A 16,577-nucleotide genomic window follows, 5' to 3' on the forward strand; every position below is an offset into this window, starting at 1 on the left:
GCATGCCCTCTTTAGGGGCTCGGACTTGGCTGAGGGATGGAATGAAGATGAGAAAGTGGATGGTGTGATGAAGGGGGAATTGAAAACTCGTGTGACTGTACAGATATATGCTCTTCCTTCTCCTCTTTCTGTCCCTGTAATCTTGTAACTTGCGCCTGTCTTTTGTTGTCTTTTAGTCTCGGAAGGGTGCAGACATGGACAGAGAGAAGAAAGTTCCGGAGTGCAAAGCAGACAGCATTGGCAGCGGACGGGCCATCCCTATCAAACAGGTTGGAGCCTCTCCCTTGCCTCCCCTCCTTTCCCTCTATTCTTCTGAGCAGTGTGTGCAGGTATCGTACTTTTGTAGGAGTGGCGTGTGAGATAGGACCGACAGTGGTGGTTTTTCTGTGAGCTGGGGTTTGTTCAAAGTAAAGATTTCTGTTTGTGCCGTGTGACAGTAGAGGGGCAGCTTGATCATGTGGCCCTTCTGGGGTAGGCAGCTGCATTTAGGTACAGGCTGCCTGTGCTTTCAGAGGTGTAGGACCTAGGGAGGAAGGATCCCAGGAGCTGCTGCTCATTCTGAATCATGCTACTTGTCTCCATCTGTATCCATGTCTCACCACCTTTCTACACAATTGCCATGTGTCTTTGTACTGTAAGTGCATTGTCGAGGCTTCCTAGGATAAGCGTGGACTCCACAGGCCAGGCTGGCCTCCACTCCTGCAGGTCTCTTCACTTGGAGAAAAATCCTACAGATACTAGTAATATGGCAAGGAAGTAATGTACTCAGATCATGAAAAAGATTTCACCAAGCCTCACTACGTGTGACTTTGTTGGGATAGAAAGGTTTGCTATACACAGCATCTCTGGCTGCATGGAGGCTTGCATCACTCCTGGCACTTTCCTTTCCTCCGCCTACCCTTGCACAGAGATGTGTGTTACACTTGCACACTGCATGGAGGTATGTTTTACACCTGGCACACTCCTTCTTCCATGCTGCACAGAGGTGTGTATCTGGTGAGGTTTATGTCATGCTCTCTCTTTTACCAGCTGGATAGAGGTGTCTATTACTCTTGGATCTTTCTCTCTCTCACGTGTTTGGAGGTGTGCATTACTCCTGACTAGCTCCTCCCTCCCTCCTTCCTTTCTCTCTCACTGCATGAAGAAGTGTATTAGTCTTGTCACTCTTCCCCCCCCCCCCCTCCACCATCCTCTCTTTGGAGGTGTTTATTACTCTTGGCTCTCTCACTTCCTCCCTATTTCTCTCTAGAGTGTGCATCACTCTTGGCTCTCTTCCTCTCTCTCTCTTCACCCCTCTCACACTGCATGGGGGTTTCATGTGTAGTTCAAGGCAAGGTACAATCAGGTACTGTAGATATTTCCCTGTCCCAGAGGGTTTGCACTCTAAACTGTACCTAAGGCAATGGAGAGTGAACTGACTTGCTCAGGGTCACAAGGAATTCTAGCTTTCCTGGTTCTCAGCCTGCTGCTCTAATCATGAGGCTGCTCCCTCTCCCTCCTCCTCTCATGTTGCATGGAGGTGTGCAACTCTTCTGTTCTTTTCCTCCATTCCTTTTCTCACACTGCACAGAGGTTTGTTTTTGTATTTGACTCTTCCTTCTTACTCTCTCTCAAGCTGCATGGTGGTGTATATTACTCTTGGCTCTTTTATCTTCCTCCTTTCATTGCAGGGAGGTTTACATCACTCTCAGGTCTTTCTCAAAATGCATGGAGGAGTCTAACTCCTGACCTCCACCCCTCCTTTTGGTGCACAGATGTGTATATAACTTCTGGCTCACTCCCACTCTCTCAGTCTTTGAGGAATTGTATGTTGCTCTTTTCTCTGCCTGATTATGGCTGCAAGATAGTGTGTATCACTTATAGTTTCTTTTCTGTATATATGAGTCAATACACAAAAATCAGATGTTATGTGACTTGTGCAATTACTATTAAGTAGCCTTTTTAAGTTCTGAGTTAGCATTGTGCAATAGCCCCTGCTTCCCAGGAGGGTCCTGCTAGTCTCTGGATAAAGGCAATGCAAGAATGCTTTCTCATAAGTTGTTCCAGATGGGACTGGTAAGTCAAGCTGTCAAGATAAGTTGCAGCTGGTTGGAAAAGAAGAGGATGATCATCAGAACAAACTGTAAGTGGTTGATTGGTTCGTTGCGTGTTTAGTGAGAAGGTGGTAGTGGAGTTACAGACTATCAGCAGACAAGAACCACTTGATTCACCTAGTGTACCCATTTTTATTTCCTTAGAGGGCTGTTAAAGACTGTACCCATACTTTGGTTTCTGCCCTCGCTTGCTCTACCACTAAGTTCCCTTTGTGTCTGTCACAGGCATGATTTAATTATGCCCTTGATTTGCACCCTAAACCATAGCATTGTAAAAAATGCCACACACAGGTTTGACAGTTCATGCCCCAATGTGCTTAGACTTAAGTGGTACCTAGGGCGACAGGAGACAAAGTGACTTCTTAGTTGATAAGCAGGGCTGAATGAGCCATGACATATAGGTGATGTCATCTGATGACGGTGACGGACCCATCTCTCTGAGTTCATTAGAGGTTTTACTCTACTGAGCTTTCGTGGTAGTTCCCATGCGCGCACTACTTCAGGAGCCCTCAGTCATTTTCTGTCTAAACTTCCATATGGATATGTAGCCGCTTTCTCTTTCTCTCTCTCTGTTTCTATTACAAACCCAAAGTACTACAGAACAAAATACCACCAAACATCAAAACAGAAAACTCTCTGCTGGGAGACTCTATCATCAGAAATACTAGCTTGGAAACTCATTTTGAAAGGCACAAAATAGTTAAATGCTTTTCAAGGTGCTCAGCTGGCAGAAATGCTAACCAAATTGACCGTGCCATTGAAGAAGAAAGTGGTATGTTATCCATTTGGGAACAAATGACCTTGCTAGAAACAGCATTCAAGAAGCACAAAGAGATTTCCAGAACTTAGGGAAGTAGCTTGGGCACATGGTGAAAACAATTGTCTCTTCAAAAGCGTTACCTGTTCATAGAAAGAGAGAGGAAAGGCTAAGCTATGTAGACAAATTTTATATGTGGTTCAAAACCTGGTATAAAAATGAAGGGTTTAGATATAAGAACATAAGAAAATGCCATACTGGGTCAGACCAAGGGTCCATCAAGCCCAGCATCCTGTTTCCAACAGTGGCCGATCCAGGCCATAAGAACCTGGCAAGTACCCAAAAACTAAGTCTCTTCCATGTAACCATTGCTAATGGCAGTGGCTATTCTCTAAGTGAACTTTAATAGCAGGTAATGGACTTCTCCTCCAAGAACTTATCCAATCCTTTTTTAAATCCAACTACACTAACTGCACTAACCACATTCTCTGGCAACAAATTCCAGAGTTTAATTGTGCGTTGAGTAAAAAAGAACTTTCTCCGATTAGTTTTAAATGTGCCCCATGCTAACTTCATGGAGTGCCCCTAGTCTTTCTACTATCCGAAAGAGTAAATAACCGATTCACATCTACCCGTTCTAGACCTCTCATGATTTTAAACACTTCTATCATATCCCCCCTCAGTCGTCTCTTCTCCAAGCTGAAAAGTCCTAACCTCTTTAGTCTTTCCTCATAGGGGAGCTGTTCCATTCCCCTTATCATTTTGGTAGCCCTTCTCTGTACCTTCTCCATCGCAATTATATCTTTTTTGAGATGCGGCGACCAGAATTGTACACAGTATTCAAGGTGCGGTCTCACCATGGAGCGATACAGAGGCATTATGACATTTTCCGTTTTATTCACCATTCCTTTTCTAATAATTCCCAACATTCTGTTTGCTTTTTTGACTGCCGCAGCACACTGTACCGACGATTTCAATGTGTTATCCACTATGACACCTAGATCTCTTTCTTGGGTTATAGCACCTAATATGGAACCCAACATTGTGTAATTATAGTATGGGTTATTTTTCCCTATATGCATCACCTTGCACTTATCCACATTAAATTTCATCTGCCATTTGGATGCCCAATTTTCCAGTCTCACAAGGTCTTCCTGCAATTTATCACAATCTGCTTGTGATTTAACTACTCTGAACAATTTTGTGTCATCTGCAAATTTGATTATCTCACTCATCGTATTTCTTTCCAGATCATTTATAAATATATTGAACAGTAAGGGTCCCAATACAGATCCCTGAGGCACTCCACTGTCCACTCCCTTCCACTGAGAAAATTGCCCATTTAATCCTACTCTCTGTTTCCTGTCTTTTAGCCAGTTTGCAATCCACGAAAGGACATCGCCACCTATCCCATGACTTTTTACTTTTCCTAGAAGCCTCTCATGAGGAACTTTGTCAAACGCCTTCTGAAAATCCAAGTATACTATATCTACCGGTTTACCTTTATCCACATGTTTATTAACTCCTTCAAAAAAGTGAAGCAGATTTGTGAGGCAAGACTTGCCCTGGGTAAAGCCATGCTGACTTTGTTCCATTAAACCATGTCTTTCTATATGTTCTGTGATTTTGATGTTTAGAACACTTTCCACTATTTTTCCTGGCACTGAAGTCAGGCTAAACCGGTCTGTAGTTTCCCGGATCGCCCCTGGAGCCCTTTTTAAATATTGGGGTTACATTTGCTATCCTCCAGTCTTCAGGTACAATGGATGATTTTAAGGATAAGTTACAAATTTTTACTAATAGGTCTGAAATTTCATTTTTTAGTTCCTTCAGAACTCTGGGGTGTATACCATCCGGTCCAGGTGATTTACTACTCTTCAGTTTGTCAATCAGGCCTACCACATCTTCTAGGTTCACCGTGATTTGATTCAGTCCATCTGGATCATTACCCATGAAAACCTTCTCCATTACGGGTACCTCCCCAACATCCTCTTCAGTAAACACCGAAGCAAAGAAATCTCCGATCATTCATCGACAGACCCAGCTCAAAAGGACATCGCCTGAAGACATCTTGTTGGCAGCCATTCCAACTAAAGCCTCAAAGACTAGACTGCATAGCCCTTCGCAAGGGACCCTAGCAGCATCTGCGATTACTAAGATTTCTGTAGTTTTAAGCTCCTTCTTTAAGGATCTAGAGCAGTCAAAACAGTTACCACCAACAGAGTCCCCTCAAGGCTCCCAACCGCCATCACCGGGCATTGAATCAATAGACTCTAATATTGAATATACGCCAGTCGGACCAATGAGCCCTGTTTCTCAGATATCGACCTATTCCTCAAACTCTTCAACAGGAATGCCATCTGACCTGCTGGAGGGCCTACCGGAGCCATATTCTCCCCCGGAGGACCTGACCTGTGCAAAATTTATTGAGAAAGTATGTAAACTCCTTCAAGTTGAATCGGGAAAGGTTCCTGATTCTAGGGCGGAAATGATGGGGATCCTAAATATCTTTGAAGCTCCTCCTGAGCCGACTGCTTTACCACCACATTCGGTCTTAGATAATGTTCTGTTAAAAATCTGGAAAACACCTTTTTCAACAACAGCAACCTCCAGGAAAATAGATATCAAGTATAAAATGCGCAACAACCATTTATGAGACTTCACAGCTTCCTCATCACTCCATTGTGGTTGAGGGCAAAGCATACTAAATTACATTCAAATGCCCCACCGGGCCGTGAAAATAAATGCCTGGATGGCTTTGGAAAGAAGGTATATCACTCCTCCATATTGGCGACTAGGATACAGCACCATCAATTCTATGCTATGAATACCTTTTGATTCTCTTCAAAAGCTACGCCCAGTTTGTTTATCGGAGGACACAACCTTTTCTGGATATAGAAGAGTTTCTCCGGCATCTATTCAGATCTATTTATGAATCTTTCGAGTCATCAGCAAGAGCCTCCGCTTCCGCCATAGCGGCCAGACGTCTCGCTTGGCTTAATGCAAGTGCAATTCGGCCTGATGTACTTGAAAAATTGGCTGACATTCCATGCGGGGGTGATAATCTCTTTGGGAACAAATTCGGGGACACAGTTTCTCATTTGAAAGAGCAGAGTGCAGCTGTAGTCTCCCGTACAACACATGCAGATTCACACAAAACCCAGCAAAGGGTTTTATCCTTCTTACTGTCGACGGTATTATCCATGACCATACAATAGCCCATATTCTCAATATAGGCCTCAGCCATATGCTTCACCCAGGAACCCATCCCAAACTGCATCTAGGGGACGATCTAGACAACAAAGGCAACAAAAACAAACACCGGCTCCTCAACAGAAACAGGCACCGTCTTTTTGAGGACAATACAGCCACTGCCACCACCACCATCAACATTCATAGGACGCCTTCAATTTTTCCTAAATTCTTGGAAATTCATTACATCAGACCAGTGGGTGATCAACATCATCAAGGGCGGTTAAACTCTAAACTTCAGATCTGTTCCCTCCCTTCCTCATATTTCTCCGATGCGGACGATACGGTCCCACTCAGCATCCCTCAATGTAGAGTTAACCAACCTGAAAATACAAAAATCCATTCAGATAATCCCTCTTCAACAACTCCACCAGGGATTCTATTCCCATTACTTCCTCATTCCAAAGAAGTTGGGAGGTCTCCGCCCCATTCTGGATTTACGACTACTCAACAATCATATCCGACCAAAATCATATCCGAACAAAATCCAGGCCTTCTCTGCATCACAGAGTCATGGCTCAAGAACTCAGATACCCCCCTCATCAATCAATTACCAACAAGCAGTTACAACATCTTCTCCATTCCAAGGCCCAGAAAAAAAAGGAGGTGGCCTACTGTTTCTATCAGACAAAAAACTTAAATTCAGTACTCTTCCCATCAACCTCCCACTATCCCTCGAAATCAGTCTCTTCAAGTCTAAAGCTCTACAAAGCCTGCTGATCTATGCCTGTCTGGGCATTCTCAACAAGAATCCCTGCCCCCTCATCCAAACCATATCATCTTGCATCAACACCAATCACCCTACCATCATCTTAGGAGATTTCAACCTCCACATCGACAAATCTCCCCACTCCCTATCATGCGAGCTCCTCCTCAACACTCTAATTGCTATGGGCTTCAAACAAATAATCAACTCCCCCACACAAAAATCAGGCCACACCCTGGATCTGATATTCATCAACAACAAAGTAACACTCAATTCCCCCCCTTCTACCACTACTGTCCCCTGGTCAGACCACATGTTAATATAAACCAGTTCCAAGGGGACTATGCCCATATCCACACTCACAAAGACAAAAAACTCATCAAATTCACCAAAACTTGCTCCAGTGAGATCCTAGGAAAAAACCCTACCGGAAGCCCTTAAACAACTGGATACATCTAATACCATAACTGCAGTTAACTCATGAACCGCAATCAATATGGAGACAGCAAAAAATATATGCCCAACCATCAAAAAAGAAATAAGTACCTCAGAAAAACGCAAAGCAACTTGGTATAACCAGGAGCTAAAAAACATAAAATGCCTGTTAAAGCAAGCAGAAAAAACCTGGAGAAAAAACCCTACAAACCAATTACGTGACCGATACAGAACACTGCTCTCCATATATACAACAGACATCAACAAAGCCAAACGGAATTTCTACACTAAAAGAATTCATGACTACCAATACAACCCGAGAGTCCTATTAAATTATGTCACTCAACTGACTCGGCCCATCAACAACGCCCCTCAAAAAGATACCCCAACAATATCCAGTCAAAAATTCGCCCAATACCTTAAAGACAGAACATCCGAACTAAGTTCAAATAGCCCACCAATCAACCTTGAACCCCCTACACCATCATCCCTTACTACATCAAAATGGTCACAATTTGAGACCATTGCCTCCACCGAGGTGGAAACTATTTTCCGGAAGATCAACCCAGCGGCACACTCAACCCCATTCCAACGAAAACTCTCAAACTAATCCCGAACTGCCTAGCAAGACCCATCGCGGAAATCATCATCCTTTCCCTCGAGCAAGGTATCCTCCCGGATTCCCTTAAAAGCGCCGTGGTTAAATCGCTCTCACACGACAAGCAGGATGGTAGTCCTCACATATGGGTGACATCACAGGATGGAGCCCAATCACGGAACACTTTTGTCAAAGTTTCTAGAACTTTGACTGGCCCCTACTGGGCATGCCCAGCATGGCACTAACCCTGCAGCGAGCAGGGGTCCCTCTTCAGTCTTCTTTTTTCCACGCAGCAGTTGCCACGCGGTTAAGGAGCTCTGCAAATATTCCTGACAGGAATTTTCCTCACAGAATTATTTAAAGTTAAATTGCCCCACAGGGGTCCCTTCGTTAACTTCTTTCAGTCCGCGGTACTCCGGTAAGTTTTTACCCATTTTCCGTCGATTACCGTCGAGTTTGGCCCTCGCGGCCTACTGGCCGTCGACCGTACCGCGGCTCGATTTTTTTCTATGGCCATGGCGTCTGGGTTCCGTCTGTGTCCAGACTGTACTCGTACCATGTCCATTACAGACCCGCATAAAGTCTGTGTAATGTGTCTTGGACGAGAGCACGATGTCTTGACCTGCACCAAATGTGCCCTAATGACACCAAAAGGTCGCAAGGCCAGAATGGAGAAGATGGGACTTCTCTTCCGTGCTCAAACCCGACTCCGTCCATTGCATCGACGTCATCTGAACCGGCATTGTCAACGTCGCGCCAGCATCGTCCACTGACCGGTGACTGCCCGGCGTCGATCACTTTCCGGCCTTCGACACCCTCTTCTCCCCCTCAGGACCGAGGGGATCGTAAGGAGAAACATCACCATCAACACCGAATGTCTCGGACCATCGAGGCATCGAAACCATCGATCTCGCCATCGTCTGAGCTGCTGCCGAAGAAACCCAGTCCAGAAAAGGCACCGACTTTTCGGCGACCGGGTCACCGAGGCAATCCTCACCTGACAGGGTGTCGGAGCCGCGACTCCGCCTTTAACGGTGGTCCCACCGGCTATGCCTCTGCCTCCTTCTGTTCCGAAGCTGGGGCTGCTTGCTCCAGGTCTCTGAGAAGAACTGGACCGGATGGTTCAGGAGGCCATCGACAAGGCGATGCATCTACTCCAGGTTCCCCCGGCACCGATATCGGTACCAATAGTGGAACCGCGCACTGACCCGATTCCAGCAGCACTGGCACTGCTGCTATTGAGGATGGAAGCGCTTATTGCAGCTTTTCCACCGGTAGATCCCGGGACACCAATGGCTCCGGTACCCTCCCCGTTGACTTTATCATTGGGAGGAGAAACACCGTTCCGCATCCCTCCTTCGGGAGTACTGCGTCAGCCATTGAGATCGATATCTATGCCCCATCGGCGCCATCGAGCCATCCACCGATGCCCTCGATGCCTGCGCCAGGACCTTCATCGCCTTCATCAGTGCCTCCAATTATTCCTTCGATGCCTTCAGAGCCTAAACCGGGACCTTAAGGTATCCAACTACTCCGTCCCTCTACAGTCCCCTAGAGACACAGGTGCAGATCCTTCTGATACCTGGACCGATGATTCTTCACCAGACACCGATGATTTACCCTCACCACCTTCACCTACTGAAAGTAGAAAGCATTCTCCTCCAGAGGACCTTTCTTTCATAAACTTTGTGAAGGACATGTCTGAATTGGTCCCCTTCCAGTTACTAACGGAACAGGACGATAGACATCAGATGATGGCGTTGCTTCAATTCCTGGATGCGCCCAAGGAAATCACCTCCATCCCCATCCATCAAGTTCTTCTTGACCTTCTCAAAAAGAACTGGGAACATCCTGGCTCCATTGCACCATTCCACAGAAAAACTGACTCTACCTACTTGGTGGAGTCAGCTCCAGATTTTCAAAAGCCTCAATTGGATCACCAATCTGTGGTGGTTGAATCTGCGCAAAAGAAAGCAAAAAGGTCCAAAACTCATAGTTCCTTACCCCCTGGCAAGGAACAGAAGTTTTTGGATACCATAGGTCACCGAATCTTTCAAGGATCAATGCTGATCCTCCGAATTGCTGCTTACCAACTATATGACCCAATATAATAGTCATTTTTAAGCAACTTCAAGACCTGACAACCTCCATGCCTCAATCACTTCCAGATAAGTTCCACACCCTTCTTAATAAGCGTTTGGAGGCAGGCAAACATGAGATTAGATCATGTTACGATATCTTTGACACTGCAACCAGAATGTCTGCAGCAGCTCTTTCAGCAAGACGATGGGCTTGGCTTAAGTCTTCAGACCTTCGTCTAGAAGTGCAAGAGCGGTTGTCCGACCTCCCCTGCATTGGAGACAATCTTTTTGGCGAGCAGATTTAAAAGACAGTGGCTGAACTAAAGGACCATTATGAGACTCTCAGACAGCTCTCTCTGTTCCCTTTGGATTATCCTTCTAAACAGCCTTTCCGGAAGGACTCTAAAAAGTCTTTTATAGACCAAAGAAGTCCTACCCGCCAGCAGCTAGATGCTGCTCTGTGAGACCATTCCTCAAATCACAGTCTCGTTAAACTCGAAAGCAAAAGCCACAGACAGCCCCCCAACCGGGCCCTGCTTCTGGTTTTTGACTTTCACACACACATAGAGAGCAGCAGCCAGGTTCCATTACCAGATGTCCCAGTGGGAGGCCGCTTGTGCCATTTCAACAACATGTGGCAATCAATCACCTCGGACCACTGGGTCCTAACAATCATTGCTCAAGGCTATCATCTCAAATTTCTCTCCATCCCGCCGGATTCCCCACTTCTAATGACATGGAGAACATCTGACCATTGATTGCTCCTGTAACAGGAGGCAACCCTCATACTCCAGTCAAGAGCAATAGAACCAGTACCATCACCTCAGCAAAGCCTCGGATTCTATGCCCGGTACTTTCTAATCCCCAAAAGATCAGGAGGCGTTCTTCCAATTCTGGATTTACGATCCCTCAACAAGTATCTCCAGAGAGAAAAGTTCAAGATGGTAACCTTGGGCTCCCTTCTTCCTCTTCTTCAAAGAGGAGACTGGCTCTGCTCTCTCGACCTTCAGGACGCATATTGCGATAACTCCATCTCATCGCAAATTCCTGAGATTCCTCGTAGGCCACAAGCACTATCAATACCGAGTGCTTCCATTCGGCCTAGCATCTGCACCGCGAGTGTTTACAAAATGCCTCGTCGTAGTTGCCACCTTCCTCAGGACTCAAGGTGTCCACGTCTAACCCTATCTGGACACTGGCTAATCAGGGCTCCGACTCAGCAAGTCGCTTTGTCCTCCCCACATCTCACCTTACACACTCTCACTTCACTTGGATTTCTCGTCAATTACGACAAATCCTCCTTAGTCCCATCTCAAAACTTATCGTTCATTGGGGCAGACTGGGACACCTTACAGGCAAAGGCTTCCCTGCCTCAACAATGAGCCCTCACTCTTGTGTCTCTGGCACAACAGCTGCAGTCTCAACACTCGACGACTGCGCATTGTTTTCTCATCCTTATAGCACACATGGCGTCCTCAGTTCAGATCACACCAATGGCCCGTCTGGCCATGAGAGTCATGCAGTGGACTCTAAGGTCACAATGGACACAGTCCCTTCAGCCCCTGTCGACCATTGTCCATATCACCGATTCACTCCGTCTGTCTCTCACCTGGTGGACAAACCATATCAATAAGAACATAAGAACATGCCATACTGGGTCAGACGAAGGGTCCATCAAGCCCAGCATCCTGTTTCCAACAGTGGCCAATCCAGGCCATAAAAACCTGGCAAGTAACCAAAAACTAAGTTTATTCCATGTTATAGTTGCTAGTAATAGCAGTGGCTATTTTCTAAGTCAACTTTATTAATAGCAGGTAATGGACTTCTCCTCCAAGAACTTATCCAATCCATTTTAAACACAGCTATACTAACTGCACTAACCACATCCTCTGGCAACAAATTCCAGAGTTTGTGCGTTGAGTAAAAAAGAACTTTCTCCGATTAGTTTTAAATGTGCCACATGCTAACTTCATTGAGTTCCCCCTAGTCTTTCTATTATCCGAAAGAGTAAATAACTGATTCACATCTACCCGTTCTAGACCTCTCATGATTTTAAACACCTCTATCATATCCCCCCTCAGCTGTCTCTTCTCCAAGCTGAAAAGTCCTAACCTCTTTAGTCTTACCTCATAGGGGAGTTGTTCCATTCCCCTTATCATTTTGGTAGCCCTTCTCTGTACCTTCTCCATAGCAGTCTGGTTCCACCCTGGTTATGGTGGAGCCCATCCCTTCGGAAGAGACTCCCCCTTCCCCAAAAGGTTCCCCAGTTCCTAACAAAACTGAATCCCTCTAACTTGCACCATCGGCTCATCCACGCATTGAGATTCCGGAGCTCTGCCTGCCTCTGGTGACCTGCGTTTGGAACAGGGAGCATTTCAGAGAATGCTACCCTGGAGGTTCTGGATTTAAGCTTTCTACCTAAGAGCCTAAATTTGGCTTCCAGAACCTTCCTCCCACATTTTCCTATGTCATTGGTGCCCACATGTACCACAACAGCTGGCTCCTACCCATCACTATCTAAAATCCTATCTAGATGACGTGTGAGGTCTGCCACCTTCGCACCAGGTAGGCATGTTACCAGGCGATCCTCATGCCCACCAGCCACCCAGCTATCTACATTCCTAATAATCGAATCACCAACTATGACGGCCGACCTAACCCTTCCCTCCTGGGCAGTAGGCCTTGGGGAGATATCCTCAGTGCGAAAGGACAATGCATCACCTGGAGAGCAGGTCCTTGCTACAGGATCCTTTCCTGCTGCACCTGGTTGATGCACTCCAATCATGAGACCTTCTTCCTCCAAGGCAGCACCAGGGCTGCCAGTCTGAACTTGGGACTTGACTACTATGTCCCTGAAGGTCTCATCTATATACCTCTCTGTCTGCCTCAGCTGCTCCAGGTCTGCCACTCTAGCCTCCAGAGATCGGACTCGTTCTCTGAGAGCCAGGAGCTCTTTGCATCGCATGCACATGTACAACTTCTCACCGGTGGGTAAAAAATCATACATGTGACACTCGATGCAAAAGACTGGGAAGCCCCCCTCTTGCTGCTGGACTGCTGCCTTCATCTCAATTTTGATCAGTTCCTAGTTAAAGTTTTAAATTGCTATGGGGAGTAGGAATGTGTCTAACTTCCTTTAATTGTATTAGTGAATTAACTATATGTCTGGTAGTGGGCTACCGGGGTCAGATCAAACTCTCAATAAAGTTTTTGTTGTTGGGTTTGTTTGTTTTGTTTTTTTTTTGTGAAAGTTGCACCTGCCTATAAATTAAACGATGAGCTAGGGGTGGGTGGGCGAGGGGTGGGAGAGTTGGGAAATCCAAACAGTCTAACTTCAGTTAGGGGCCGATACAGTAAAGTCCGCGGGAGAGTGGACGAACGTGCTCGCGATTCTCTATTTAAATTAGGTGACGCGGTAGATCCGGGTAAAAGGAGAGGCGCTAGGGACACTAGCGCGTCCCTAACGTGTCCTTTTTGACAGGAGCGGTGGCTGTCAGCGGGTTTGACAGCCGACGCTCAATTTTGCCGGCGTCTGTTCTCGAGCCCGCTGACAGCCACGGGCTTGGAAACCAGACGCCGGCAAAATTGAGCGTCCGGTTTTCGGCCCGACAGCCGCGGGCCGAATTAAATTTTTTTTTTTTTACTTTTTTTACTTTTCGGGACCTCCGACTTAATATCGCTATGATATTAAGTCGGAGGGTGCACAGAAAAGCAGTTTTTACTGCTTTTCTGTGTACTTTCCCGGCGCCGGAAGAAAGGTCGGCGCTAATTTCTAAAAGTAAAATGTGCGGCTTGGCTGCATGTTTTACTTTCTGTATCCCGCGTGCATACCTAATAGGGCCTTCAACATGCATTTGCATGTTGAGGGCCCTATTAGGTGCTGCGGGTTGGACGTGCGTTTTCCTCCCCTTACTGAATAAGGGGTAAGGGAAACCGCACGTCCCAGAGCAGGCTGTATTGTATCGGCCTGTTACTTACCAGAGTGACTCACTGCTCTCCTGATTAACAAATATTGGTACCTATAAGAGAAATTAGGGAAGCTAACCAAATTGGTAGTGCAGTAATAATGGGAGATTTCAATTACCCCAATATAGACTGGGTAAATGTATCATCGGGTCACACTAGAGACATGACGTTCCTGGATGGAATAAATGATAGCTTTATGGAGCAATTGGTTCAGGAACCGACGAGAGAGGGAGCAATTTTAGATCTAATTCTCAGTGGAGCACAGGACTTGGTGAGAGAGGTAACTGTGGTGGAGCCGCTTGGCAATAGTGATCATAATATGATCAAATTTGATTTAATGACTGGAAAAGGAACAGTGTGCAAATCCAAGGCTCTCGTGCTAAACTTTCAAAAGGGAAACTTTGATAAAATGAGAAAAATTGTTAGAAAAAAACTGAAAGGAGCAGCTACAAAAGTAAAAAATGTCCGAGAGGCGTGGTCATTGTTAAAAAATACCATTCTAGAAGCACAGTCTAGATGTATTCCACACATTAAGAAAGGTGGAAAGAAGGCAAAACGATTCCTCTCATGAGGAACTTTGTCAAACGCCTTCTGAAAATCCAAGTATACTACATCTACCGGTTCACCTTTATCCACGTGTTTATTAACTCCTTCAAAAAAGTGAAGCAGATTTGTGAGGCAAGACTTGCCCTGGTAAAGCCATGCTGCCTTGTTCCATTAAACCTTGTCTTTCTATATGTTCTGTCATTTTGATGTTTAGAACACTTTCCACTATTTTTCCTGGCACTGAAGTCAGGCTAACCGGTCTGTAGTCTCCTGGATCGCCCCTGGAGCCCTTTTTAAATATTGGGGTTACATTTGCTATCCTCTAGCCTTCAGGTACAATGGATGATTTTAATGATAGGTTACAAATTTATACTAATAGGTCTGAAATTTCGTTTTTTAGTTCCTTCAGAACTCTGGGGTGTATACCCATCCAGTCCAGGTGATTTATTACTCTTCAGTTTGTCAATCAGGCCTACCACATCTTCTAGGTTCACCGTGATTTGATTCAGTCCATCTCAATCATTACCCATGAAAACCTTCTCCAACATCCTCTTCAGTAAACACCAAAGCAAAGAAATCATTTAATCTTTCTGTGATGGCCTTATCTTCTCTAAGTGCCCCTTTAACCCCTCGATCATCTAACGGTCCAACTGACTCCCTCACAGGCTTTCTGCTTCGGATATATGTAAAAAAGTTTTTACTGTGAGTTTTTGCCTCTACAGCCAACTTCTTTTCAAATTCTCTCTTAGCCTGTCTTATCAATGTCTTACATTTAACTTGCCAACGTTTATGCTTTATCCTATTTTCTTCTGTTGGATCCTTCTTCCAATTTTTGAATGAAGATCTTTTGGCTAAAATAGCTTCTTTCACCTCCGCTTTTAACCATGCTGGTAATCGTTTTGCCTTCTTTCCACCTTTCTTAATGTGTGGAATACATCTAGACTGTGCTTCTAGAATGGAATTTTTTAACAATGACCACGCCTCTTGGACATTTTTTACTTTTGTAGCTCCTCCTTTCAGTTTTTTGTAACAATTTTTCTCACAGGACAAGCAGGATGGTTATCCTCACAAATGGGTGACATCGAGGATGGAGCCCAACCACGGAAAACTTCTGTCAAAGTTTCAGGAACTTTGACTGGCCCCTACTGGGCATGCCCAGCACGGCACTAACCCTGCAGCCAGCAGGGGTCTCCCTTCAGTCTTCTTTTTTCCGCGCAGCAGTAGCCTCGCGGTTAAGGAGCTCTTACCACATTCCTGAAAGGAATTTCTTCAATTAATTTCTTGAAGAAAAATTTGCCCCTCAGGGGTCTCCCCTCTTCAAATTTTTCCTCCGCGGTACTTCGGTAAGTTTTTGTCGACTACCGTCGAGTTTGGCCCTCGAGGCCTGTTGGCAGTCAACCATCCCGCGGCTAAATTTTTGGCCTATGGCCATGGCGTCGGGGTTCCGTCAGTGCCCGGACTGTACACGTACTATTTCCATCACAGACCCACATAGAGTCTGTGTTTTGTGTTTAGGGAGTGAGCATGATGTCCTGACTTTAACCAAATGTGCCCTAATGACACCGAAAGGTCGCAAAGCCAGAATGGAGAAAATGGGACTCCTTTTCCATGCCCACACTCCGATGCCATCGATTGCATCGACGCCATCGAAATCGGCACCGTCGAAGTTTCACCATCGTCGATAGCCTCCCGGTGACCGCCTGCCATCGACATCTCCATGGCCATCGACTCCCGTCCCTTCCCCCGAAGATCACGGGGATCGGAGAGAGAAACATCGCCATCGACGGTCCGAGACTTGTGACAAGTCTCGGACCGTCGAGGAATCGAAGTCATCGACCTCAGTACTGTCCGAGCCTCCTCCGAAGAAGTCTCGACCAGAAGTGGCACCGTCCACTCCTGTCTCGCAGACACCGAGGCAACCCTCACCCTTTCGGGGTTTGGGAGCCGCGACTCCACCGGTGACGGTGGTCCCTCCGGCTCAGCCTCAGCCTCCCTCTCCTGTGGAGCCGGGTATTGTTACCCCAGGTGTCCGGGTAGAACTGGACCGGCTGGTCCAGGAGGCCATTGACAAGGCGATGCAACGGTTCCAGACTCCTCCGGCACCGAGAGTGGAACCGGTCACCGACCTGATTCCAGCAGCACT

General features: G+C 46.1%; 1 protein-coding gene across 2 annotated transcripts in view; it reads left to right on the top strand.

The window, feature by feature from the left end:
• AGAP3 (ArfGAP with GTPase domain, ankyrin repeat and PH domain 3) overlaps positions 1-16,577 on the top strand; it is a 1,011,227-nt gene that overhangs the window by 360,446 nt on the left and 634,204 nt on the right. For both annotated transcript variants that reach the window (XM_029587235.1, XM_029587233.1), the window contains exon 9: positions 177-269. In XM_029587235.1, the coding sequence (XP_029443095.1) occupies positions 177-269 (93 nt within the window). The remainder of the gene's footprint in view (positions 1-176; positions 270-16,577) is intronic.

The sequence above is a fragment of the Rhinatrema bivittatum genome, chromosome 2 (genome assembly GCF_901001135.1).
Source record: "Rhinatrema bivittatum chromosome 2, aRhiBiv1.1, whole genome shotgun sequence".
NCBI lineage: Eukaryota > Metazoa > Chordata > Amphibia > Gymnophiona > Rhinatrematidae > Rhinatrema > Rhinatrema bivittatum.